At 38.1% G+C, this 27,982-nt stretch overlaps 1 protein-coding gene across 3 annotated transcripts; it reads left to right on the top strand.

Moving 5' to 3' along the window:
- Positions 1 to 2,158: 2,158 nt before the first annotated feature.
- PUM3 (pumilio RNA binding family member 3) lies at positions 2,159 to 27,282 on the top strand. Of its 3 annotated transcripts, none has more exons than XM_052700943.1 (18): positions 2,159 to 2,508; positions 2,815 to 2,921; positions 4,174 to 4,356; positions 5,615 to 5,750; positions 6,456 to 6,531; positions 7,284 to 7,377; positions 7,570 to 7,636; positions 8,189 to 8,363; positions 9,978 to 10,081; positions 10,537 to 10,615; positions 11,723 to 11,821; positions 12,807 to 12,860; positions 15,842 to 15,922; positions 18,654 to 18,796; positions 19,415 to 19,637; positions 20,862 to 20,949; positions 22,556 to 22,646; positions 25,000 to 25,298. In XM_052700943.1, coding segments are annotated over exons 2-18 (1,791 nt in total). In that variant the 5' UTR covers positions 2,159 to 2,508; positions 2,815 to 2,824; the 3' UTR covers positions 25,001 to 25,298. The 3 variants fall into 3 exon arrangements, with proteins under 3 accessions (XP_052556903.1, XP_052556902.1, XP_052556901.1); XM_052700941.1 differs by lacking the exon at positions 25,000 to 25,298 and adding an exon at positions 27,040 to 27,282 and having other exon boundaries at positions 2,160 to 2,508; XM_052700942.1 differs by lacking the exons at positions 12,807 to 12,860; positions 25,000 to 25,298 and adding an exon at positions 27,040 to 27,282.
- Positions 27,283 to 27,982: the final 700 nt, after the last annotated feature.

Consider the following 27,982-nt stretch of genomic DNA (forward strand, 5'->3'; position numbering starts at 1 on the left):
ATCAGCCATCCAAGTTTATTACAGGAGATGTTCTTAAAAAAAAAGAAAGAAAGAAAGAAAAAAAAAAGTTACTCCAGCACTCTCTTCCTGGAGTATTGACAGAATCCTATCTATTTTGAAATGTGGGTTAATCATTTTAGTATCTTGTGTTTGTTTGTGTATTTTCCGCTGTACATACAAGCATTTTTTAAAGGAAAATCAGTTCAACTTATGTACAGTGCAACCATTTGAGTTTATGTACAGTGCAACCATTAATTGCCAAGTCTAGAGAATGAATATGCCTGCAGAAACTGCTGCAGAGTACTGAGGCTTCTTTTCTTTTCGGGAAGGTAAGAGTGTGAAAGAGCCACTTTGGAAGGATATTCCAGCTATCTTTGGTCACAGTAATCAGTTTTAGCTGGCCTTTATTCAGAATCTATACCACTCACTTTTTAAGCTATTACTGCAGTAATATCTGCAGAAAATCTCTGACAAGTTACCAGGCTTTATAATTTATTAGCTCAGGTTTAATGTCCAACAGCAAATACCAGGTAGCTGAGATACGTATCTAGTCAAAACTGTATAGTAAAATTCCTCAGCTTTTCAGCAAGAAACAGTTTTCAAAAGAGAATAAGACTTTAACTGACAACGTCTTCAAAAATCAAGTACCATCTGTACCACTGAATAACAAAAATAGAATTATCCGGTTATCATGAATTAGTTATTCTGCTGTTTTGGTAGGAGGAACAGTTAAGTTATGGCTATACTCCATTTTCTTACAGTTCTGCTCCTTCGGAAGTCCTGTCTTACAAGGCTCACTGGAATAAAGCAGCCCTGAACAAGGCAATATGCAGCAACCATACTGAGGATCTTCATTTAATTGCTTTAATGCAAAGACTAGATCTATTGTGTCTCTGAGCCAAAATGTTTTTAGATGCTGAAAATGGCCAGCACTGCTTCTGTAACAGCAAATTTATCCCACAAGGAAATCAGCATGGATGAGAATGTACTAACAAAAGAAAATGCTGTACAATCTTCTTCAGTCTGTGGCTTTAAAGTGGAACACATATTACTATAGGCAATCTGCTTGTTCTAGCTGACCAAATAAGTGCTTTCTTCTTTTTGCTTTAAAAAGTGTTAGGAACACATTTTCAAGCACATTTCTAAGCATGTTTGTGATAAAGTTGGGAATATCAATTACGTGAGTCAATCACAATTTTAGAAGAATATGAATGTAAATTTGGATCTTGAAATCAGACTCCTATGAAAGACAGATGTCGATTGTTTCCAAATTAAGTATCTTTTACACAAATTGCAAAATCATATCCCTGAATTTTCCTTTTTTTTTTTTTCCATTTAATCATTTTTATCTCCATGAAATCAGAACAGCGCCCAAAAGAAGAGATAAAAAGAAATTAAAAGAAGGCATGAGAACATCCCTACCAACTCTGAACATATGTGGGAATCTCCTGACTGGGTTAGGTCAGGAACTATCATGAACTGCAACCCTGTTTTAAGGTACCTGAAGAACTTTAAAGAACTGTAATTATTTTGTAAAATAATCTTTTGTAAAAGTGATGGATGTTTGAATGTGTAAACTGACTGACTTGAAGTCTCTGGCTGACACTCAAAATGTTCACTTGCCTTATTCTGTGAGAGGTGTTTGTATTATAGCAATCAAGATAAATGCAGCAATGTATTTTCAGTCTTAATTGTCTTAATTCTTGATAAGAAGCCACTAGAAAGCAGATCACTCAATTGATGTGGAGACCTATGTGTGGGCTTTCAAAGAGAGACGCAGAGCATTTAGAAGCACACACAGTTTGTGTGTGACCCTTGGTTTGGGCCAGGCTTCAGACCACGATCTCCATTTTCATGTTATTTTTCTGCGCGTGTTGTCAGCGTTCCGAGCTGACAAAAACAAACAAACAAAAATCGCAGAATCACCAAGGTTAGAGAAGACCTCCAAGACCATCCAGTCCAGCCACCCATCCACCACCAGTATTTCCCCACTAAACCACGTGGCATATCAGCCTTAATTCATCAAACAACTTCTCTCAACTCAGCTGAGCGCCTTACGGGAGGCGTTAGGAGGCGCTCTGACTTCCCCTCACAACCACGCACACCGGTGAGATAAGCGCGGCTTTACGGCCACGGACCGCAGCCGGAGGTCCCTCAAAGAGCCAGGCGACCTTGCGACCCCGCAAGGCCGGCACAGCTGAGATAACGGCTCCGCCTGCCGTCCTCCCGCACCGCTGCTACCCCTCATCGCCGTGCAGTAGCTTATAGGAGCTCGGTCACGCCGAACACGAGGCGAGCGGGGACAGGACGGATAGGGAGGGCAGAAGGGCGTGCCACGCTTCCGCACGGCGCTTTACGGTCCTGTTACGATACTGTCGCGCGACATCATTCTGGAGAGCCGATGCCGGTTTCGCGCGCCGCCGTAAAGCACGCCGGCGGCAATAGCGAGCGGCACACGTGAAGCGAGAGACCGCGGGCGGGACAGGGAGGAGTCGGAGAAGCCAGGAGGTAAAGCCGTGCTCAGTAGCGGGGCTGCGGCGCCCACCGCCGTCCGGGAGTTGGGTGCCGACACTGGGACTGGCCGTGGGGATCGGAGGCGGGGCTGTGCGGGCCTAGCCAGCCGCGGCCTCACCAGCCGAGCTCGGAGCTGGACTGCGGGCGCCTGCCGCGCTCTGGCGGTGGCAACCGGGGACGGGCTCAGTGCCGTGCCGCCGCCCCGGGTCAGGGCCGCCGCGGGAAGGGCTCGGGGTCGTGATTCGTTGTGACGTTAGCGACGTAGAATTGGTGTAACGCTGTTTCTTTCTCCGTTTGCAGTGTTGTCGTGATGAAAGCCTGGAATAACAAGAAGTTTCCAGGAAAGAGCGGGAAAGGACCTCGTGGAAAACAGCTGCGTGGAAAAAGAAAGTTTAAGAAAGATGACGGTAAGGAGGCAAAGGCTTGCTCGTGAGAGCTCTGACTAAACGATTGTTGCACGTGTGAACTTTATTTCTGTCTTGACCAAATTGATGAGCTTTTATGATGAAACAGCTGGCCCAGTGAACTTGGAGAAAACAGTGCCCGTATTCTGTGTGGGCTTCAGTAAGGCACCATCTCCCATGAGATCCTAAGATAAGCTGATCAAAGTACTGGATGAGCAGTGAGGTGGGTTGAAAACTGGCACAGTGCTGAGAGCTAAAACAAGGTGATCAGTAGTGTGAGGTCTGGTTGGAAGCCATTAATGAGCAGAGCGCTGTAAATTCTATACTGAGTCCAGGGCTGTTCAACGTTTTTGTTAGCGTGGTTGATGGATTAGAGTGCACTCCTAGTAACCTCGTGGGTAACATAAGCTGGGAGAGTCACTGATTCACTAGTAAGCTGTGCTGTCATCCAAAGGGACCTGAACTGTCTGGAGGAATGGGCGTGCAGAGTTCTGCAGATGGGGAGGAACAGCATCAGGACATGCTGTGGCCACCCCAGTGAAAAGCTGTGCTGTATGGAAGAAGTATTGCTGTTCCAGTTGGCAGTAAGTTAAACTATGAGCCAGCTGTGTGCCCTTGCAGCAAAACAAATGAGTGATATCCTGAGCTTTGTTAAGCAGTGTTGTCACCACATCAGGAGGCATGCTTCTTCAGCTGCTGTCTTAGAAACACTGAGAGTCCTCTGTCTACTTCTGGCCTCCCAGTAGAAGGAAGATGTAGGCATACTGAAAAGAGACCAGTGAGGGGCCACCGTGATGACAAAGAGACTGGAGTACCTCTGCTGTGAAGAGAAGCTTGGAGAGCTGGGACTGTTAAGACTGAAGAGTAGAAGTCTCCGAGGGGGTCTTTTCAGTGCCCGTAAATACTGCAAAAGACAGTGCAAAGAAGAAGAGCCATGGTATTTTCAGTAGTGCCTGGACAAGAGGCAGAGGGCAAAACCTGGATCACAGGAGGTTCCATCTGAACATTGGGAAGCAATTCATTACTGTGCAAAGTGACAGATTTACCAGAGAGGGTGTGGGATCTCTTTGTTGGAGATCTTCAGAAACCATCTGGACTTTGCGCAGGTCAGCCTGCCCTGGGTCACTCTATATGAGCAGGGGATGGAGCAGATTCTGGAGGTAGTCTGATTCTTGTTTTAATAATTGTTACTTTGAAGCAACAATGGTTCTAGGGTAATATTTTAATTTGTGGAGTTTTTTTTTTTTTTAATTAGATTCAGTTCCTTCAAAGACTTTTCATAGTAAAAGAGATAAGGAGGAAAAGCCTACATCCATTTCCAAAAAGCCTGTGAAAGGAAATTTAAGATCTGAAAGAGCTAGTGTCAAACAAGTCAAGAATAAACAGCAAACAGAAAAGCTTGCAAAGAAGAGGAAATATGACGATAGCGCAGAGAGAGGTGAGTAGATGCACTTTTTTTTTTTTTCTTAGGGCTGACTTAGATGAAATTGAGATTTTTGGTATGCACTTTATACTGGTTTGTCTTCCTCAGCCCTGATCTTGTAATCACTTTTTCCTAATTGACTCAGTGACTCCAAGTTTGGATTTAGTGTCTCCTGTGTAATGGTATATTTCTCTTGATTAAATGTGGGCCCAAGTCATGAAAACCAGCAATTAGTTATGAGCTGTCTTGAAGTCAAATATAAAGGTGCAGTATTGAGTTTAAGTAATTCATATGCCATCAGAATGTGGAGAAGGACCTGGGTGTCCTGGTGGATGGCAGGTTGGCCAGTGTGTGAGCCAGCAGCGTGCCCTTGTGGCCAGAAAGGCCAGTGAGTGACCTGCAGAATCAAACTCTGTAACCCAAGTGGGATTACAAATCAGATACAGTTTATTCAGTGCAGACTCCAGGTGCAAGGGGGGATAGATCACTTGACTTGCACACCGTCAGGAAAAGTCATGCTCCAGATACAGGCCAAGCTAAGACATAATCAATAGTTTTCCCAGAATTCGGGTGCACATTCGTTACACCTCCGAGAGTTCATTAGCATGCAGACCCTTCCCTCCTGCACGTGCACAGTGGGTTGTGGGATGAAGACTTGTTGTTTTCCTCAGGAAGGCTTCTGACCATTTTTGCTGTAAACTCCTGGCCTTCTGGGGGGGCATCCCCCCAAACCAGTTCCTTCTTGCCCTGTGGACCTGCTTGGAGCGGTGAGGCTGTAGCTCAGCGAAGCTGTGGATGCCCAATCCCTCGAGATGTTCAGAGCTAGGTTGTATGGGACCCAGGGCAGCCTGATCTAGTTGGATGGCAGCCCTATCCATGGCAGGGGGTTGGAACTGGTTGGTCTTTGAGGTACCTTGTAAAGGGGTGTAAAGGATTGTATGGAAGAGCCAAAGGGAGAATTCACTGGATCTGTACAGTCACAGAGTGGTAGGTCCATCTAGGGTCAGTGTTGAAGCTGTGAAGATGTTTGCAGTGCATCCTTTGAGTGAGCTTTGAGGGGAAGAATCATTGTTTGCCTTGTTCTGTTATTCTAAAACTGGAAACTACCAGCTTAGCATGTTTATGAAATATTTGTGCTGGGAAAATGCAGACAAAGCTCCTGGCACATTAGGAATTGAAGTCAAAGAGTTACTGCCGCTCACACTTGAAGGTTTCCCTTGCTCCTCTCTTCTCAACTATAGAAAATAAGTGTTTCTGATGTTTCTGTTTTCAGAGTCAGATTCTAAGAAGCCTAAATGGAATGACTTCAAAAAGAAAAAGAAGGAGTTAAAGCAAAGCAGGCAACTTAATGATAAAAGTAATTATGATATAATTGTAAAATCAAAGCAAATATGGGAGAGCGTGAGAAGGTAATGTTCTTATTTTTGTCTTTCACTGTCATAAGTTGGAGTACTTCCTTTTGGTAACTTTTGTGAAGCTGTGTTTTCACTGTGGAACTGTCTTGAAATGACACCATTACAGGCAAGTCTTCAGAGACTTCAAGTGAAGTGTGATCTTTCATCATTATAGAAATATCTGGATTTTTCATTTGTAGACTAAGATGTCTGAGGATTTGTCTTGTCTTTTGAATTATCAACCACAGATTTTAGTCTAATCTTGCAGTTGGATCACTGCAAGCTTGTTGAGATTTTTAGTGTTTTCTGGAGGGTAGTGTTCTTTGGCAAGTGTAATTCAGGACTGTGGCCTTATGACAGAAAGAGGAGTTAATTTTGCTGCATTGTTCTAATTGTATGTTTTCTACATTTGGCTGTAAGGCACTTAAGAATCTTCTGTATCTTAGTGGCACTAGCAGTTCTGATTGCAGAATTGAGTTTCTAGGCTAATTAAAGTTGTTACTAAGAAAATGACTTTGAAGTATGAGTATCTGGTTTGGTTTCTTGGCTCTAAAGCCACTTTATTATGCCTCAGCTTTAATTAATGGCAGTGCAAATGTGGATTAGCAGGAGCTAATCTCATAATATGTTATAATGCCTTGCTTTTTAACATAGAGATAGAACTGCATCAACCTATGAAAATGCAGTTTCCTTAAGGTTGCTTTACTTCCCTTCCTGCAGGAAGAAATGTGATAAGGAGAAGCGGGAAAAGCTGATGAATGAGCTACAAAAACTACTTCATGGAAAAATCAAAAATGTAAGGAAACCTAATGCTATTAACAAATTCTGTATAACCTGCAAAGTTCACAGAAGCTCCTTTTAAAAATGGTGAATTGTTTATATAATTCAGTACCAACCCAGTCTCCCAAAAGCTACAGAGAATGTTATTTTAGCTGCAAGTCTTTCCCAGAAAGAAAAAAAATAGGATTGCAAGGCTGATTTGGCTCTTAGATTTGAGGACAGTAGTGCAGGGATGCTTTGCCAAGTCTAAAGAAACTAATTGAAAGTGAAGTTTACAATCAGCCACTCAGAGTTCTGGCTGTTGCTTTATGGTAATGCACTGCAGAAGTATTGTTTTGATCCTAAGCCAAAAGAATGCTTTGGTACAGTTAATTCACGGAATATTTGAATTTGCCTGGAAATGTATATTGCTGCATCCTACAGTGGTTCTTGATATGCCATGCAGAACTGAAACTGTTTGGTAACATTCATTCTGAAATTCCATAGGACACAAGTGAAAATGAGTTTTTATTCAGTACTGAATATTTCATGTATGTAACAGGTGTTCTTAATTGTCACCAATTGCAAACCTTCTCTGTGTTGTTTTATAGAATATTTTTAAAGTAATAAAAACACTTTAAAAATTAGTATGCTGTAGTAGGTGATTATTGTAATCGGAATTATGTGCTGCATGTGGCATAAAGCTCTTTTGGAGATAAAATGTAAAATAAATTTGGTGCATAGTATCATACAAATGCTCTAGAGTAACGGAACATTTCTGTCCTGCAGCTAGCATTTGCACATGATTCAACTCGAGTGATCCAGTGCTTTATTCAATATGGTAATGACAAGCAAAGGCAAGAGACATTTGAAGAGTTAAAAGGTATTTTTTCCCATCTGCCTTTTACCTGTATGATTTTGTGCTGTTTTCTCATAAATACTGTTAACTTTATGGTGACATGATGTGTTATTCCTAGTGAGGTCTTGAAAGGCACTACAAAACCCAAAGCCATTACTTACGTGTTGATATAAAGGAAAATCAAAGTGAGCCTATTCTTTTTCCCCTTTTTTCTAGATAGCCTTGTGGAGTTGAGTAAGTCAAAATATTCCAGGAATATTGTGAAAAAGTTTCTTATGTATGGGTGAGTATGAAGTGAATTTGCTTATTTATCTTGCATTTTTGATCTCCAGCATGAGTGTTACTCTTTATCTATTAAAATCATCAATGATGATTTTAAAAAAGCTATGTCTATGGGAATGTGTTTGTAACAGTGAGTATTTGATATTTCCTATGACTGTTCTCTTTTTGTCAAGAAGTAAAAGTAGAGCAACACATATTACTAAGGAAAACATGCAGGTAAAGCCCTCAAATATGTGCTTTGTGCCTTTTAAGGGTAACAGTTAGATTGTAAAGACAGTGTTCACTGAAGCATAGTGTTTCAGGAAATTACCCTTCTGTAATTACCCACAGGTTTCTTCTCTTATGTATCTTTGATCATCCTTTATAACTTTTGTGGATGCCTGCCTTTCTGTACATATTTAATATCATAAAGATTATCCGCCCTGTTGCATATGTTTCTTGGTTTGTTTGCTAATACTTATCACTTACATAGGTTTTCAGAAATGAAGCTACTGCTAGGTTATATCCTCCCTAATGTTTCAAGTACTGCTATCAATCTTTCCCTGTGAAACAGGACAAAACAACAAATTGCTGAAATAATAAAAAGTTTTAAAGGTCACGTGAAAAAAATGCTCCGTCATGCTGAAGCATCTGCTGTAGTGGAATATGCATATAATGACAAAGCCATTCTGGAACAGAGAAATATGCTGACAGAAGAACTATATGGAAATACTTTTCAGGTTTACAAGGTGATTTATTCCTTTTCTTTTAAGGTATTCTGTCATCCAGTCATCCTGTGATGACTGTCATCCAGTGCCCTGTGTTACTGATACCTCCCTTGCGTACAGTATTCTCCAGTAAAATTCCTTTCTATGTCCAAATGCATTCTAATTTAATTTATCATATGTAAATGCACAAGTAAATTGCACATTTCTGCTATAGGTTAAGATTGTATTCTTCAGCTTGATCTATGTGAAGTACGTTCATGATCGAGCTTTTTCTGCAGTCCAGTGTTCATCATGGAATCATAGAATGGCTTGGGTTGGAAGGGACCTCAGGGGTCATGAAGCTCCAACCCCCCTGACACATGAAGGGCAGCTGGCCTCCATATCTAATATTAGACCAGGCTGCCCAGGGCCTCATCCAACCTGGCCTTGAACACCTCCAGGAATGGGACATCCACAACTTCTCTGGGCAGCCTGTACCTGCACCTCACCGCTCTCTTGGCTTAGCTGGAGTTGTTACAGTGTCTAGCCTGAAATAGTCATCCTTACTGAGATAAGATTGTGATTTAATTCCCCATCAATGCTGTAGATGACTTCTACATAAAAACCATCTTACACTGTGAGAACTGAGTGCGAGCGAGATGCACTTTTTTCTGTATACAACATGCAATTTTGGTTTATTTTCTTTTTCCAGTGAAGATTTGGATTTGAATCCAAACTCTTGAAATCATTTAGATGCATATACCTTGCAGACAGTGGCAGATCTTTTTTTTTTTTTTTTTTTTTAAAAAAAAAAAATACTACCTCCTTTCTTTTGACCTAGTATTTCTTTCTCCCTGCTGACTTACAGATTTTTGTTTCCTGTTAATAGAGAAATAAATATTTCCTACTATGTACAAAATTTTTCCCCCAATTATTAACTACTTCAGAGTGACTTTTGTACCTCACTTTTTTTTTTTTTTTTTTTTTTTTTTTTTTCAGAATTTTAGAGGGTTTTAACAACAACTTCTGAACTATATTGTCATTTTTATTTCAGGTTATCTTGAGCTTAATTAAAGCATTTAACAGCACTTTAACAGAAAAGGCTCACTTTCTTTGTTCATGGACTGTAATTTTTCTGGGAGTACACAACCTTTAGAAATTAGGTTTTACAGTGCACGCGTTTAAACTAGATGCCAGCAAACTTTAGGATATAGAAGATTTATGTAGTATTCCTTTCCCATGCTTTTCTTGGCCTGGAATTTCTTGTACCTCTAACTTAGTTCATTGATGTATTAGCCTCTGACATCTATGTATGCTGTCTTGCAAAATTTTTCTTCAGAAACACACTGCCAGTTTAGTGTGATTTTTTTATTACCAGGTACCTGCCAGCCTCATGAAGAGCTGGCTGTAATTGCCAGAAAACAGCTCAGGCCATAGAGGTAGCTTTGTTTGCTCATAACAGTTACACAGACCTGTAGATGTATTTTTGTGTATAGTTTGACATACGCAAAGTAGCTACACTGATAGTTTGCAGACATTTCATTTTCTTTGTGATATTGTTTATGAATTGCTGATTGACAAGGGACTGTAACATTTTCTATGAACTCTAACATTAGGAAGGGTATAATTAAAACTCTGAATGGATATTCATTTCAGACACCACTTGTCCCAACACTGGATAAAGTGTTAGAAGCTCAGCCTGAGAAGAGAGAGGCCATTCTAGATGAAATGAAGCAGATACTTACACCAATGGCACAAAAGTAAGGACCAAAACTGACTTACAGGTGTCAATCTAGTATGCATCTGTTTGTTTTTGAGATGGTGATACTTGTATATAGATGATGTATAAGAATAACACTGCTTCTCTTTCACCTTTAATATTTCTGCATTGGGTAGCAAGAAATGATGATTTTGTCCTTAGCGCTGTGATAATATCTGAAGTTTTATGAAGTACCTGCCCAAATCAGTTGGTCAAACTCTAAAGAATGTGGTGTGCCTGAATAAACTTCTTGAGTGGTCGTTAAAATAAAATGTCTTGTTAGGTTTTTGAATCTATTGGTAGAATTTCCCACACATTGTAAATACATCATACATGAGTGAGTTTTCTGCACACCATGCTTTTTCTTTTTTTGGAAATACAGAGGAAGTAGTGCTAACATCTGTTAGAACTGTTGCTTTTGGAGGGCTTTTACTTAGTTCTTCTTTCCAAATACAGAGAGGCTGTGATAAAACACTCACTGGTACATAAAGTATTTTTGGACTTTTTCACTCATGCTCTTCCAAAACAAAGATCTGTAAGTATTTTTTCATTATATTTTGTTTTCTTTTGCTTTTCAATGAAATAGCTTTAATTATGTTGTGAAAGTGTTGCCTCTAAAAGAAAATATACTAAAATGCCAGCCTTGTACATCTGATGATTCCAGATGAGTAACTGGGGAATGGTGTTGTATGAAGACTTAGTTACAGTGAGCTTTCACACTAATGCAGTGGTATCTCACCTAGTTTGACCTGTCTCCAACCACTGTCCATTATCCTCATTCTGCAGCTCAGCGCCATCTGAATCCAGGCCATGTGGAGCTTTCCATTCTTACTGTGTGTCCCCTGTTTTCACCTAGACTGAGCTTGTGATGAACACAGCCAAAAATAAGACTAGTGAGGTAGATTATTCGTGGCGTAGTCTAAATCGATATTTCACCTAATTCAGGATTTTTGAGTATAGTTTTCTATAGTAATTCAACAGAAAATAGTTGTGAATTAACAATGCTCTTCTACTTCAAGAGGAGTAAGAATGTGTCTCTTCTTTGTTTTTACTTTTGTGCGCTCCTGGTACCACTGGAATAATCTTTTTGTGCAAAGGGTGGTTTGTTGAATTTAATTCTGTTTTTGTGCAAATGTCATCATTTGGAAACTCTTTTTGTAGAGCTGTTTGTGCCTCTGCACATAACTAGTGATGACAGTTATGTGAATGAGCACTTTCTAGGGACTTTTGATATTTAAATGACTTTTAGTTCTTCATATTATCTCGCTGATGTCCTGTGTGTATAAATGAACTGTATGCCCTCATGGTTGTTTTTTTCCCCAAATTAATAGTTGTAGTTGTCTCTTCTAATATCTGTCAGTTCTGAGAACCATGCTGAGAATTTTCATTAATGGGACAACAGGCAAGCTTCAGTATGGTACTAGTTTAACACAGTAGGTAGTGTAGTTTTGGAGTGGGCAGACTTGTGTCATTTATAGACCTTGGTGATCTTTTGGAGGCTACTTTTTGTAAATCAAGGCAGTGAGTAGTTCTGTAGGGCTGGTAATATTCTCTGTAGTGTTGTGGGCAGAAATTGTTTTGATGTCTCCATGAAAAATTCCACAGGTTGTTCTTTTTTATTTAATCACCTTTTCTTCTTCAGGAAATGATAGAAGCTATCAGAGAGGCTGTCATCTACCTGGCACACACTCATGATGGAGCCAGAGTAGCAATGCACTGTTTATGGCATGGTACCCCCAAGGTAATGTTTATTTGCTTTCTATTTGAATTTAGGCCCAATCTGCATTACTGTTCACATAGATTCTTCTATTTACAAGTAGTCCTGTTTCGCTTACACAGGCAAGTGTAAGTAGTGGAACTTGAGAATTGGATGCTATTGTGAGAATTCGTGAAATGGAAGCATCTACTTTTCCTTTCAGCAGTATTTTTTGGCTTAGCACATAAAACTCTTACTAGCCATTCATTCATCATGCAGACTTCTTAATGCAAGTGGAATTGGCAGTAGGAAAATGATGATAAGAGAAACTATACTTGCTTTTAAAATATCAAGAATTTAAAAAAAAAAAAAAAGGTAAGAAGAACTGTTTTTGCTGACATGATTTCTTGAAGTTCTTCAAGGTGTGTACCATCAGTTCTTGAAAATGCTGTAATAACATCTCAATTTTTTTGCTTAGCAAAAAAAGCAAATACTTTTTTAAAAAAGAATTTGCTAGGTACTGGAGATTAGTGATGTATCTAAAAAAGGACTGAGCAATGATCATAATAGCTGAAGGGAGAAACACAGAGGAAACTTTCTCCAAAAACAAATCTTGCTCTGAGGGGTTTTGCAAGTAGAATCTCTGCTTCAGAGTTTCTGGTCATATTGATTAGGCTTCTTTCCAAACAAAGAGTTGAAGAGCATTCCTATTCTGTAAGTAATTGACAGAAAATAAGTGGTTGTATGTAGATTTTTTGAAGTTGCTTCTTTTTGGGATCTCCCATTCCTGGACTAAACATGTAGATACCTCACAGAATGTCTCTGAGACTGTAGTGAGACTGTAAATTCAGATTTAACCCTTTGCATTGTTTTTTGAGTGCTGACATAGTACAAATGTTGGACTTGAGTGACTATTTTTAGTTTTAGGAAGCAAAGTGGAAGTTGTCTTTTTGAAGAAGTAAATAAGAGCACACTTATTCAGAGTTACTGGCATTATGAGCTCACTTGAGTTTCCTTCCTTTTTGGATAGGACAGAAAAGTTATTGTGAAAACTATGAAGACATACATTGAAAAAATAGCTACGGTGAGTGTTCATTAGTTATAAATAAAAATATATCAGAAATAACTGTTGTATGATTAAAGGCTGATATTTTTTGTGTGTGTGCACTGCGCAACTGGAAGCAGCTATGAGATCCCAGAATTAGATTTGCAGTAGTGATGGTCTGTGTAAATAGTCTGAAATAATCAGCAGCTTATACTAATATATTTGAAGGCACTGAGAAGCTTCATTGTGTGCACTGCATGCAGTGTTATTCCTTCAGGCAGCAGAGTAAATTGTAATTCTTTCTCCTGCAGTGCTTTGCTCTTTAATTCATATATAGGAGAATTAATTGTTTGAGACAGAAAGAAAGCAGGTATGCTTGAGCCTATCTTTATACTTTGTTTTTATACTACCCCTTGCTCAGATTGTTGTGACTGAAATACTTCCTTTTCTAGATAGAGATTAAAATTTAATACGTGTTGGGGATGTCATTGCTAAGGTTATTACTTAAAAACCATGACACAGATTTTTAAGTGTGGGAGCTTCAAAATGAACTAATCATGTAAGAGTCATAGAATCAGAAAATAGTTTGGGTTGGAAGAGACTTTGTAGATCATTAGGTTCCAGACCCCTTGTCGTGGACAGGAACACCTTCCACTTGACCAGATTACTCACGGCCTCATCCAGACTGGCCTTGTGCACCTCCAGGGATGGGATGTGATTGGAGATTGGGGCACAGAGTAGCAGTTGTAGTTTTGGACAGCACTGTTGTTACACCTGCAAAAAAAATAATAATCTCTTTTTAGATTTCTTTCCGTACGGATGCTGTGATGTTCTGTTTACTAATAGCATAGTCAGTAGTCTCCAGGCTTTTCTGACCATGCAACCCTATCTCCACTATGTACATTTATTTCTTAATAATATACAGTATGATGTAGTGATATAACAGATACATAATAACATACAGTTTTTAAAACTAAAAAAGATAAGATATGCAATTTCTAAATTATCTCTTACTTTCAAATGGTACAAGAACATTTTTCTCACCCCAGTGGATTGTCTTGCACACTACTCGACTGAAGACCACTGGCCGAAGTAATGTTATCTGATTTTTCACATACCAAAAATATGTGTGCAAAAATCAGAAACAGGTTGAATATCAGTTAAAACAGTTTGGGATTATTGAAAGTTTAACATCACCCTCATATAATCTCACTGACCTGCAAATGAATTGGGTTCTGCCTGTGCTGTGTAGATTTGACTTTGCTAGATACGTGCTCTACAGAACTATAGCATCTACTTCATTTCAGTTTTAAGCAAATGCACGGTAGAAGACTTTTCAATCTCTTCCAGGATCTGGTTGTTAGGGCGTATTGGGATAAAGCCCTGGAGAGATAGGTGTCCCAAAAAACCTGGCTGATACTCAAGGCTCACTTCCTCTGCTCTCGAGAGCTATGTTCCTAACTGTGAGAAAGTTGGACAAAAATGTCAGGATGTTTCTTTTCTCCAAAAGAAAACAAGAGACCTATTTACTTGGCATATAGAGAAAGCTGAAGTGCTGAATTACTTTTTTTTGCCTCAGTCTTTACCAGAAAGTGTTCTAGCCACACTCCTCAAATCCCAGCAAACAAAAGCAGGGACTAGGAAGAGGATCAGCTATAGAAGAGGATCAGCTTTGAAACCATTTATGGAACCTAAATGTTCACAAATCCGTGGGACCTGATGATTTGCATCCATGAGTCCTGAGGGAACAGGAGAATAAATTTAGTCAGCTGTATCCATCATATTTGAGAAGCTGAGGCGCTCCAGTGAAGTTCCCCGTGACTGGAAATGAGAAACATAATCCTATTTTTAGAAAGGGGAAAGAAGGAATACTTGGGGAACTGAAGGCTCATTAGGCTCAGCCCTCTGCCTCCTGGAAGCTGTGTCATGGCACGTAGGATAGAGTGATAATTGGTGACAACCAGCATGGCTTCACTAAGGGCAAAAAAGTTTCCTGAAAATTACCATCCATGGCAGAGCTTACAGTGTTGGCTGGTAAGCATATGGTATCATCTGCTCGTACTTGTGCAAAGCATCCTTGTCTCCAAATTGCAGATACGTGAATTTGATAGATAATCCACTGGGTAAATAAGGAATTAGCTAGATGGTCACATTCAAAAGGTGTGGTCATCATCTCAGTGTCCAAGTGGAAACTAGTTGCTAATTGTGTTCACTGCTGGGACCACTACTACATACCACGTTTGATGGCAACCTTGACAGTGGGATTGAGTGCATTGTCAGCAACTCTGCCAACTCAGCAACTCAGTACTAAACTGAGAGGTGCAATTGACATATTGGAGAAGAAGAGGTGCTAACTAGAGTAATCTTCTTGGCTCAACAGATGAGCCTTAGTGAATGTGATTCAGCAACATCAAGTGCAAGCACATGCATCTGTGCTGGGGCAACCCCAAATGTGAATACAAGCTCTGCAGAAGAGGCCTTGGTGTACAAGTGGATGAAAAGCTTGACAACGCCTGGAAGTGTGATGCAGCCTAGAACTTGCAGCCTAGAAAGCCAATGATGACCTTGACTGAATCAACTTGGGCCAGGATCCTTGAGGCTTTGAGCATGTTGATCTAAGTAGAAAGTGTCCTTACCTGTGGCAGGGGTTTGGAGCTTTTCCAACCCAAACCATTTCATGTTTCTGTGAAAGAAAATCTGAATACAGCGTGCCAGCAAAGGAAATCCTATGATTTCAGGTGATGATTATACAATTGTATTGGGTTAATATCTAGCATATGATAAAGCAATATAGCAGTGTATAATGACAGATCAAATTTATCTACATTTTTAGAAACAGGCTTCTCTTAAGCCTGGATTTCAGGTTTGTTAGGCTTCTCGTTGTGACGCAGACAGAATTAGCTTGTATGCTCAGGTAATGTTGAATTGTCTTAAGTGTTGGTTCAAAATGAATTATTACAAAATGAATTGTTCACAGAAATCAACTGTGTCACTGAAGTTTTCTGTTCCCATCCTTGCAGGGTGAATTTTCTCATTTGGTTTTGTTGGCAGCATTTGATTGCATCGACGACACTAAACTTGTGAAACAGTTAATTATAACTGTAAGTAATTATTTTTTTTCCTAAAACACAGGCATTATCTCATTTTTCATTGTACAAGTGTATGACAGTAAGAATCCATCCACTTTTTAGGAATTATTTAAGCCCTTTCCAACTTTATTTCTTTTTGTGTCACTTTTTTCTTGTCATAAAAGAACTCGGCATTTTCTCTGCATTTACTTATTGAATTTGAATTCAAGTTAGATTCATTACTTGCTAACAATTGTACATGTTCATCCAGACTGCGGAAAGACTTGAATCTCTTTAAATTAAGAAATGTCGTCATAAGTTTAAGCTCTCCTGGTATGTGTGCTGCTTTGAAAGTAATGCCTCCAACTTTATTGTGTTCACCCATGACGTCAGATGGGATGTTGGTGCTATGGGCAGAACAGAAATATGGCAATGTGTTTGACTGTAGCATAACAAAACTTTTTACAAAAATAAGTACTTGGGACTCTTGGTTGGATGCTGAAGCCATAGGCTTACATTAACTATCAAAGCTTGACATTTTACTCAGTATGTTGATAGTTAAACGATAACTAATGTTTGGGATAAAAATCCTTGAAATATTCATCTAGTTTCTAAAGTGGATACAGGCATCTGAAACATGAGAGCAGTTCAGCTGTTTTGCAGCAACTGCATATAATTACACAATAAACAAAAAAAGTAGTATAGTCCTGTCTGCATTTACTTCCTTTTGGAATGTCCCATTTGCCCACCTTCTTTCCAAAAACGAATTTTCATAAAGTATTTTTACTTAAGTCACATTTACATGCAATTCTTACTATTACTATAAGATGTTTTTACTGTTTTCACACTGAGAAGAAGGGCTTTATAATGCAGAACTAATTCTAACATGAATAAAATAATATTGATATATATATTATATATGTATATTGTAGTGTGCTCATAGCCATACTCATGCAGTGGGTTTCATCACATTAATGATACATGCGAATTGAGAGCCAGCGGCAGGGAGTTAAAAATGAGGGAAATGCTTTGCATGACACTGTCATGAGAAGATGACAAGGCTTGCTTTGTTTTTGCTTTGTCAGGAGATATTGAGTTTGTTTACCCTACCATGGAAGTTCTTCTCAGAGTCCCTTTCTCTAGTGTGGTAAAGTGAAAGCATCTCATTGCGGAGGTGACTTGTGATTCTCTATTATACAACCTGTGATCACAGCTGGTTTTCAGAGTCCACTGAATGATTTAACAACTTTGGGCAAGTTCCAAACAAATAGGCCCTAACATATCAAAGCTATCTTTCATCAAGATCACTGATGAACTTCTGTAGGTTGTTTCAAGCGCCCTGCTATACAGAGGGTTTATTAAATAAGATACTATGGTTGGTTTTATCTTCCACTATGTCACTTAGCATCTGAATACTCTGTGTCTTTTCCACCACCTGAAACTTCCTGATAATACCCCAGATAGCTGAATGTTTGCTGTTTAGTCATCGTACTGGACAGAGAAGTAAAGGAGAGCGTGTGTAGGCAACTTATTCTTGCACAGAAGTAGCTTTTCTGGCCAGGAAAATGAAAAAGACATCAGGGAAAATGAAAAATTTCTCAAATGAGATCAAAACCAGCTCTTAAGAGGGGGAGTGAGAGCTAGTGTCTGACGAAGAGGCAGAAGCATGAAGAAATCAAATACTGAAGTATATTCTATAGAAGAATTGAGAATGTAATATTTTCTTTAAAACAAAATTAGACTCTGAAATACCTTTTAAACTTACCTCTCTGTCCATACTAAAAGCTGAATTAATGTGAAGAAGACAAAGACTTGGGGAAGAAAAAAAGCAACACTTGCCAAGTCTTTCTTTTGTGTGTTTTTATTCTTCTTATGCTATAAAATGCATTGCTCGTTATATTGAAAGAATGGTTGGGAATTTTTTAGGTAGAGGGAGAATTGCAAACTCCTGAAAGCCTCAGAGGAAAGTCTTTTCTTACAATTTCTTAGCTATGTGGCCTTAATCCTGGATCAGATAATTTATGTTGCTTTAAACTCTCATATATGATTGGAATTATATATTGAATGCTTGTCAGAGTTTAGAATTCAGGCAGATTTCAGTGGGTAAGCTCTTGCTGGGAATATTCTGAGCAAGTATCGTTAGGGAGAAGATTCCATTGAAAGGAGTGCAGTTGTGTCATTTAGAGTTTCTGCGGGTACCTTCTATAGCTCTGGCAGTGAAAGCAAGTAAATTCTGTGATTAATCAGTCACAAAAATAGTGGGAGAAATGAACTTTTGCAAGATTTAGAGATAAATGTTTTTATTATGTTAATTGACTGTGTTATAGCTTGATTTCAAAGTCTTTTGTATTTGCTTGTATTAAACTTAAGTATTTTATTTACCTGTTCTAAGTTTTGAAATACTTGAACATCTGTCATCCATGTAAAAATAACTACACACAGATCTAAATCTCAGTGTACACGCCAAGGAGAAGGGGTCTTCCCCTTTAGACACTCTTTCTTCTGGGTTGGAATGTGAAGATTGAGTTAAAAACTAAAGAACTACATGAAGTGCTAATCCAACTGATGCTCGTTACAGTTTATGAAGATTTTTACCATTTCCTGCCGGCTTCTAGCCACCTGTCCCTTTCTCTTCCGTCACAAAGGAGCTGTGTCAGGGGAGGTTTTCCTTTTCTAAGCTTTGCATTTGAAAAAATACATAACTACTGGTGGCTTGAAACTACTATTTCGTCAATGTTTTATTGCTGTTTATTCACTTCTACAGGAATTAAATGCTTCCCTGGCCAGTTTAATTTCCAACAAACATGGAAAAAAAGTCTTGCTGTACTTGCTAAGTCCTAGAGACCCTGCACATTTTGTTCCAGAAATCATCACACTTCTGCAGCAGGGTGATGGAAATGCCTATAGGTAACTGAGATATGACGTTCTTTTTCCTGGAGTCCAGAAGAGTTTGTGCAACTTTCCCTAATGATAAATTTAATTTTATTGAAATATATGCAATAATGCATTATTTACGGTGTATAAGTGTTATTATTATATATCAATCTGAAGTCCTTGCTTTTCTGTTTTTTGTTTAAAGTTTGTATGTGATGATTGTTTGAGTTAGGTTGTCTGCTAGACCTTTAGATATAGCAATAAAAATTTAAAATTAATGTTTTTTAAGCCGCTTATCTTGTACTGATATTGATGCTTGTCAGGTTTTGAGGCTGCTAGAGTTTTAAAGTGAATTGTTTAAGCAGGCTCTCTCAGTAGTTGCAATTACAAAATGAATAGCCAGCAGATGGAGGTTAAATTACCATTGTTAATGAGAAACTTACTCTTGTGAAGTTTAATGACAATTTTAGGCTATATACATTCTTACTCTGTTTTCTCAAAATGTGTGCAACATTTAACTGAATGAGGAACAAGGAAGAATAATTATTTTGATCTTTAACAATTTTTAGCTGTCTCAAAGAACGTGTATGTTCTGATTTGATGTGCGTACAGAGCAAATCTTCTGCATTAATTTCCTTTCTCTTTCATCAGTAAGAAGAATACTGAAATCCGCCGCCAAGAACTCCTGGAAGCCATTTCCCCACCTTTGCTAGAGTACTTGCAAGAACATACCCAAGAAGTAGTAATGGACAAAGCTGCCTTTGTCTTGGTTGCTGACATCTTAAGAACAGCTACTGGTGACATTCAGCCCACACTAAATGCAATTGCTAATTTAGCAGCAGAAGAGCTGGTTCCAGGTGGCTGTGATGGGCAGGTAATGTAACAGGACATAAGACCTTGACATCTTGCTGTGCATTTGCATACTAACATGAAGTCTGTGTATTTTTTCCTTAATGTAAGAAGCCAATGGACTTCTACAATAAACTTGTACGCTACAAGTTTTCTCACTTTGTTTTCTGATATGTTCCTTTAATAACTTATTGTGCATGTAATAATGAAGGCTTGAGCTAGAATTTCATCTGAATTGAGAAGCAAGATACTTCCTGGTCTTGAATTTTCCAGAACTAATTTAAATATTCTGTGGGAAAGTAGCTGACAGTCATGTAACACAGACAGTTAGTAACTTCTTATAGTTCATTTAACTATTAACACTGAGAATGACAGGGCCTCTTAGCTTTCAGGAATGAATATATTCATGCAAGGGAAGATCGTAGCTAACAGCTGTTCCTGCAGTATGACTGTCTCTTCAAAACATACATGGGAACCTTTCCGCTGTTTTGCTGAGTTAAAGTCAGTGAGAAAAGTCTCTGTAGACTAGAAAATGAAAAATGTTATGTAAATAAGATGCCCTCCAGATTTCTGTAGTTTTGCTGAATTGTCTCAGCCTCCCTGAATTTTGTAGTGCCCCTCCCTCCATAGTGCCTATGGAAAATGGCAGTAGAGGTACTTCAGGTACAAACAGAACTATCAAGACAGTTTATAGATGGAGGAAGAGTGTTAAAAATACCACCCATTCTTAACAAATTAACTAGATTTCTTGCTTCTTTGCCACCACCATGAAATGTGGGCTTTACACCCGGACATACTAGAAGAAGCACCTGTCTTCAAGCTCTTGTTTCCAAAATCACTTACCTCTGCTTCTTAAAATACACATTTGTTATAATTATGGTCTAATGAACTAATGCTTTCTCTGGTTTTCTGTGAGCTGTACTGTGGCGACTTCTGGAGTCTATGAAAATAACGAAAGTGTAGATCTTCTTGTAGAAGAAGAACTAGAGATTCTACTAAATAAGCATTAAGTGCTGAGAGTGGTGGATATTAGCTGATGAAGAGCAGAAAATACAGTTAATATTTAGTAGTTAACTAACTACTGAAAGTTAGATGCTGCAAGGCAGAATAAAAACAAACTGCTAACTTTCAAAAACTATTCAGATATTTGCAAAGGAAGAAATAAGTAAAGCATGCAGGCATTATAATATAACTGGATTTTGAAATGTCACTGAATAATTTATTTGTGGGTTTTTTTCCCCTTTTAAAGCTTCACATTGCAGAGCATCCAGCAGGTCATTTAGTGCTGAAATGGTTAGTAGAGCAAGATGAAAAAATGAGAGAGAGTGGGAAAGAAGGTATGTTAGAAATTTAGCCTTATTTGATCAAGTTTGTACTTTTATGTTATCTGTAATATAGCCTAAATAAGATTGCTCTGTTTATTTCTGTAAACATATTAATGAAAATTTTATCTTTTAAGATCACTGATTCTGTCTTTTTTGCTGTTGTGAATTGTGTTTCATGGACAGAACATAAAAGGCACATTTTTCTTCTACAAAGCAAGTACTGATGTGTAGTTTGCAGATTTGAGTTTACTGCGTACTTGGGCAGTGTTAGTTTCTGTGCTTAAAATATTTTTCTTTGCTCAGACTCACAGCAATTTAAAGGATAATAATAGAGATGGTAAAGCTTTTCTGACAGAAAGACTTCTTTCATTACTGCTTGTGAGCCAAGCTGTAATCCATACTGTGTTCATTAGTGCTGCTGAGGTACCACTGTATGACTATTCCTACAGTAATTCAGGCACAAAAATAGGACATCTTTGCTGTTTTATATCCCAGAAGGCAGAGATTGGGCACAGATGTTCTCATCTTAATTTAGCTTTTTGGAACTCATTTTATTATATAACTGCAAAATCTTTGTATGTGTATCACTATATATGAATAGAGATTACTTTTTGTCCTATATAAAAAACTTGAAAAATGAATGGAGGTGGATCGTGTAGGGTAAACAAGAGAGAACTTCTCTTGTGTGTAGAGGGCTTTTTCTTGTGGAATTATCAGACCTGAAATACCTATTAATAATTACTGTGCTCAGCCTTCTGCTGTTTCTTTGAAAAATGAGAAATCACTGGGCCTTATTAAATGTTTCTGAAAGGAGGCTGTTTTGCTACTTCTTTTTGTAAGTGAATTATTGGATACGTTCAAAGATGTATTTTATCTGAACATCTTTTGGAGACTACACTAATTGATATTATGATGGTTACGTGACTTAATTTATGTTTGCAGTATATAGTTTCCACTTTAAACACAAGTTTTTCACTTTCTGTTTCTTTGTCTTTCACTGAATTATGTGTCGTTAAGTTCTGTTGGTGTGATTCTATGGCATCAGCATTAAAAAACAACCAAACTATTATAACGTGTGGAACAGCGGAATAAAAACTAACCTGTTCTTCATTTGGAATTCTAATCTGAAGTGGTACTGAGAAACAGCATCAGTGTTTGAGTGCTGAAGTTTGGGGTACCTTTGGTTACTTCCTCTTAAATTTGCCCAGCTTACAAATTGTAAGATAATTCACTCTCAGGTTCAGTTCTTCAAATATGGCTGTGTACCTGTGGTGTTCTTACTTTGGAGTGTATGCCTTAAGATGTAGATAGCCTTTGAAATCATTTGAAAAAATTGAAAAGTAGATAATACTTTACACTAGTAAGCTGTCACCCAGTGTTGCAATTGGCTAAATTTTAAGCAATACTTCTAGTATTAGAAGTATTAGAAACTAGTCAAAAACCTGCAGACCTATCAGTGCATTGAATTATTTTAAGGGATAATAACTTCATGAACACATAGAGGCTAAAAACTATTTGCTTGAATTGCAGTTGGAGAGAATTTTTAACTTGCTTCTTTATATAAGGGTACTATCTTAATTTTTTTTTTCTCCCCCTTCCCCTCTTCTGTGTTTTAAAGGCTGCTTTGGAAGAACATTGATAGAATGTGTTGGTATTGAGAATTTGAAGACCTGGGCAGAAGTAAACCGAGGTGCCATTGTTCTTTGTTGGTATGTAAGGCTCATGACTATTTGTTATTAGTTCTTAGTATAATTTCTTCAGCAATTATCAGTTGGCACTATGCTGGCAGAGATTTCTTTTTTTTTTGCCAGTGGTAAATCTGCAGTGGAAGAAGATACTGCAAAAATTCAAAGCTGCATTTCCAAGGTTTCCAAGGGTTTTTCTTTGAGCTTGGGCATCTACAGTTCTAGGAAGCCACTCAATATTGGAAAAATAATAAGATTAAAAAATTAATTTTAAGTGTACCTACCATGTATTTACAAACACAAAAGGCTTAAAGGAGGATTCCACAAATAGCTACATTAAAATAGCTTACCCTGAAGTACCTGTGACTGGGGTCAGCTTGCACAAAATGCAGATTCTTATTTTATGTAACTTATTACTGTGTCGTGATGCCTTAATCATGGAGCCCAGGTATGTTTTCATAAAAAGATAAGTATTCAGAATAGATCATTATAAATGATGAGCTGACTGGCTTGCAACTTGGAATTAGTTAATGATGCAGCTCTAGAGATCAAAAAGAGCACAAAAGAATCAGATTACTATCACTTTATCATATGCCAACAGTGGTACTAATTGTTGCTGTTTTCACACTGTAACTAAACTTTAGTGTCAGGTCATGGAAACTGAAGGTTTTGCCTTATGACCTACTCATATAGGCTTAGTCTGAGGCAGAATTGGCAAACAATTCAAACAGACAAAATGGTATGAAAATGAAAACACCATCTCCCCTTTTCCACAGCTACTCCCTCTCCTACAGTTACTGTAGGTTCCTTGATGTTTGCTTTCCATCTTATTATCTTTGAGCGAGGATACTTTGACATTCCCACACTTTTGCAAGATGAATCAAAAGGTGTTTAACTAATACGAGTCTTACTGCTGAAATCTGAGTTTTATACTAAGTTTATTCAGTCATTGCCATTCAGATTATTTCTGAGAAGAAATGGTATTAGAACAGTAGTTGCAATCCAGATTAAAAAACAGTTTACACAACATCACAGTAGTCTTATAGATCTGGCTGTAAAGATAGTTCTGTTCATAAAATTGTAATGCTTTCTTTGCCTCTTGCAAGTTCAGTACATGCATCTAAAGCCTATAAGTAATCTAATCCTCTGCACAGATGTTCAGTAGAGATTTTTATAAGGCCTGTGCAGTGACAGTGTATTAATGCTTGGACTTTTTTCTCTAACTTAAGACTGAGCAGAGTCATTTAACACATAATGTTGCTGGTTTATGTACCAATATATTTTGTTTGTCCAAATAACATTTTGAAGTAAGTTGTGGAATTTTTTCCATTAATCATACTTGAAGAGCTGTTCAGCTGTCTGTGTGAGAACAGCTTTTCAATAGCTTTTGAACACCTCTGCAAATATGTAAATACTTGTTTTGTGTTTATTATAGAAGACAGCACAGAACATGTGTTCATGTATGTTAATTTATGCAAATTTATCTTAGGAATGTGAACTTTTACCCCTCTCTGGTATGACACATGTCACTATAGGGTAAAGATTTGATAGGTGCTCTGTTACCAAGTAGGGGAACTCATCCCCTAGACTACCAGTCAGACACTTTTCAGAAAAATTGAACCTCACCTAACTGCATGAAGAGAAAGCATTTGTGAGGTGTGGTTTTGTTTTGGTGTATGGTGTTCTTATTCTATTTTGGAATTTTATTTTCATCTGAATCCTTTGTAGTTTGAAGTTCTTTTTTTTTTTTTTACTCTATGTATTAAAGTAAAGAGGAGTTATCTAAATCATACTACAATGATAAATCTAATTTAGTCAGTATTCTTAATAAAATCACTGAGGTCCTTTTATCATGAAGGAACTCACATCTCTCTTATAGAGGTAATTTACAGATGCTGCATGTTCTCAAAACTGTAGTTGATTTTTGCTCTGTCATTGCCTGTTTTGCATATCAAAATTTCAGAACTGCTCATTCAGTCCATATGAAGCTTATGGCTTCCTGGTCATTTAAGCACACTGACCAATTAATGTGCAGCTCGTTGAGTGCAGTGACCTGCTTAGATACCTGGTACACTTCAGACACCAGCCTTCCACTGCCTTATTGTTTTTGACTTTTGTAAAAGAATTTGGCACCTGTTTCTGGCCGAGGACAAGCACAAAACATGGAAAGCATCATAAGATTGTAAGAGAGCTCTGCAGATGTTACAGAAGGGCTTACTGTAAATCAAGTCTTGTACACAAAATGTCATAGGTGCTGTTTTGTTTATATTTCTGTTATCTCTGCTCAGTATTTTTTGAATTTGTGAGTGATATGTTTCAGTGTAGGTACACAAAACTATTTATTCATTCTCACGTCACTTTTTTTTTTTAATTGTAGAATTTTCTGTCCATACATAGACATCTGCTTACCAGAAGAACTTTAAGGGAAAATAAGACTATATTGTCTTCTGGCAGTACTGTGAGACATGCAGATGTTTCACATTAAAAACAGTGTCTTGAAATATCTATAGATACTAGCAGTTTGAAAGCAGCTTTACATATATTCGTACAGATGTTTTCAGATGAAATTCAAGTGACTTTGCTAAGGAGACAAAACAAATCCCTCCTTAAGCACCAGTAATTTGTTGTCCGCTTTACTCAGTTCAGCTTGATATGTCTACTTCTTAGAATCATAGAAGGATGTGGGTTGGGTGGGACCTTAAAGATCATCTGGTTCCAATCCACCTGTCATGGGCAGGGACGCCGCAAGTTCCCAGAGCACCATCCAGCCTGGCTTTGAACATCTCCAGAGCTGGGCCGTTCACAGTTTCTCTGGGCAGCCTGTTTCAGTGCCTCATTGCTCCCTAAGTAAAGAATTTCTTCCTCATGTCTAATTTAAATCTACTCTTTTAGTTTAAAGCCATTACCCCTGTCCTGTGCCTGCTTTCCCTGACAGAATGTCTCCTGCTTTGTTGGAGGCCTCCTTTACGTACAGAAGGGCCGCTACAGTCGTGTTTATAGAGTATGAAGGAAACATGGTTTTAAGTATCTGTATATTTAAGTCAAATAGAATAATTGTGAGGCTTGTAAAGACTAATAGCATCATGCAGCCTATTTGGTACCCGTACATGTGTGTTTCAGTTTGCTTCCAATCTTAGTTTAGTTCATACGTGTTCAACATAATGGATTGTCTGAGCCACACTGAGTGAACAAGAATTGATTGTTTTGGGCTGTATATCCTTAGGCTGCTCTTAAAGTAATGCCTCCTGCTTACTTTCAAGGAAGCTACAACAGATACAGTGAGCACAATAACTGTTTGATAGCGCACATTTTCAGCAGCAAAACACTATTTTTCAACATAGTCACCACCATTAGCTATACTTTTTTTTTTTCTTCTGCAATGGTGTGAGGTAGAAAGTAGGCTGCAGGTTGGACATACCTGGTTTATTTAGTTGCAACTCCTAATGCTGTTTTGGATTGTATATATGAATTGTATAAAATAGTAAATTTTTTAGGCAGTGTTCACTCAACATTTTGAATTAGCAAACTATGTGTACCATTCTTTGGTATACATAGTACCAAAAGTGCAGCATAGGAAGTTCCACACAAATGTGTGCAAGAACTTCTTTACAGTGAGGTGACGGAGCACTGGAACAGGCTGCCCAGGGAGGTGGTGGAGTCTCCTTCTCTGGAGATGTTCAAGACCTGCCTGGATGCCTACCTGTGCGACCTGCTGTAGGGAACCTGCTTTGGCAGGGGGTTGGACTCAATCTCTGGAGGTCCCTTCCAACCCCTACAATTCTGTGATTCTGTAATTCTTTCTACTACTTTATATTGTAATAAAACATTCCACTACTATATTTAAACACTACTACCTTGAAAGAAGGGGAGAGAAGGACAACTGAGGTGGAAACACAGAATATTATGCTGTATATTATGCTATGTTCTATGGTTTATTATGGATTTCCTCTTTTCTTATGAGGAAAAGTTAGCTAGGAAAGATTATCTTTTTTTCCTTGAAGGTAATGTCTAGTAAAGAACAGACCTACTGAGTTTTTGAGTCTTGCAATAAAGGAAACACATAATTAGAATATTAAACGTACTTTATATGTATTAAATGTATTTGACTACATCCATTTTTACTATCAGCATTGCAAGAAAGACAGCAATAATGGGAGTGAGCTTGATACTGGCTGACCCAGACGTGGGCTGACACTCTTGTCTGGCAAGGCTGTACAGAGGAGGGCTGGTTCAGCTGAGAAAAGTCATTATGTTCATGCTTTTTGAAAGTTTTACATCTTTCTCTAATAGGTCAGGGCAAGCTGTTATATTCTGTTGTCTCTTAAAGTAGTTAGTCTCCACATGTGGACAATTTTTCATATGAACTACATATTGACTTTTGTCATCTTGTTATTTTCCCCATTGCCTCTTCTTGTAGCCTTCTCCGAAGCACTGATCAAAAAGTAACAAATGCAGTCAGAAAAGGACTGAAAAAAATTGTTCCAAAGTTGAAGCTGAATAAAAATACAAAAGGAATAGAAGCACTGCTGGAGAAATTGACTTCTTAGTGTACACAAAGCTAAAAAGATCGGTTACAACTATGCAATTAGCTGCCATTTGGTAAGATTTTTGGTCCATGTCTGTGTTCTAAGCTTTTGTGAATTAAATCATTTTGGAAGCAGTTTGTCTCTTGAGCTCATTGTGCTTTGTGTGAATGGCTGCTCTTAGAAATAGAAATCTCAAGATGCAAGTGTTTGTGAAAACTTCTTGACATGATGATGAAGTTAAATCCTAGTAACTTACACAGAATTGTTTTGATACCTGTTAAAATCTGTGTGCCTATTATGTCCTAGTTACCATAAAAATGGAAGCATCTGTTCTGGAGCTGCTGTTGTATACAAGGTAAATACACGTGTTCATAGTACCCTTCCCTCTTTTTTCCATAAACAAATTCTTAGGAAAAACAATTCTTAGCTTGTAAAGGAGTGATGGAAGTTTTCATCCTTCAAGAACTGACAAGAACAGAAAGAAAATGTTGTTGTCTTATCTTTTTTAAACAAGGTCTAAAATGAGGCTTGCTCCCACTGGATCATAGTTCAGTTCTTTTTTTAGTTCAGTCTTCTGAAAAGTAAAGACTTCTAAGCCCTACTAAGCCAGTCTGTATTTTTGTTACCTTCTTTGTAGTAAGAAGGATGAGTTTACTTCTGTGGAATATCAAGTGTTTGCTGTACTTTCTTCAGAAAAATGTAATCTTAGGCAACTTTCCTGATAAGGCATTCATGTAACAACTTGTTGGTGTTTAATGCCATACTGCTAGATTGATCCAGACAGAAAATAAAATAATTCCTAATAGTAGGAGTCACTTGCTCCTGACACTTATC

The sequence above is a fragment of the Tympanuchus pallidicinctus genome, unplaced genomic scaffold (genome assembly GCF_026119805.1).
Source record: "Tympanuchus pallidicinctus isolate F22 unplaced genomic scaffold, pur_lepc_1.0 scaffold4, whole genome shotgun sequence".
In the NCBI taxonomy this organism is placed as follows: Eukaryota; Metazoa; Chordata; class Aves; order Galliformes; family Phasianidae; genus Tympanuchus; species Tympanuchus pallidicinctus.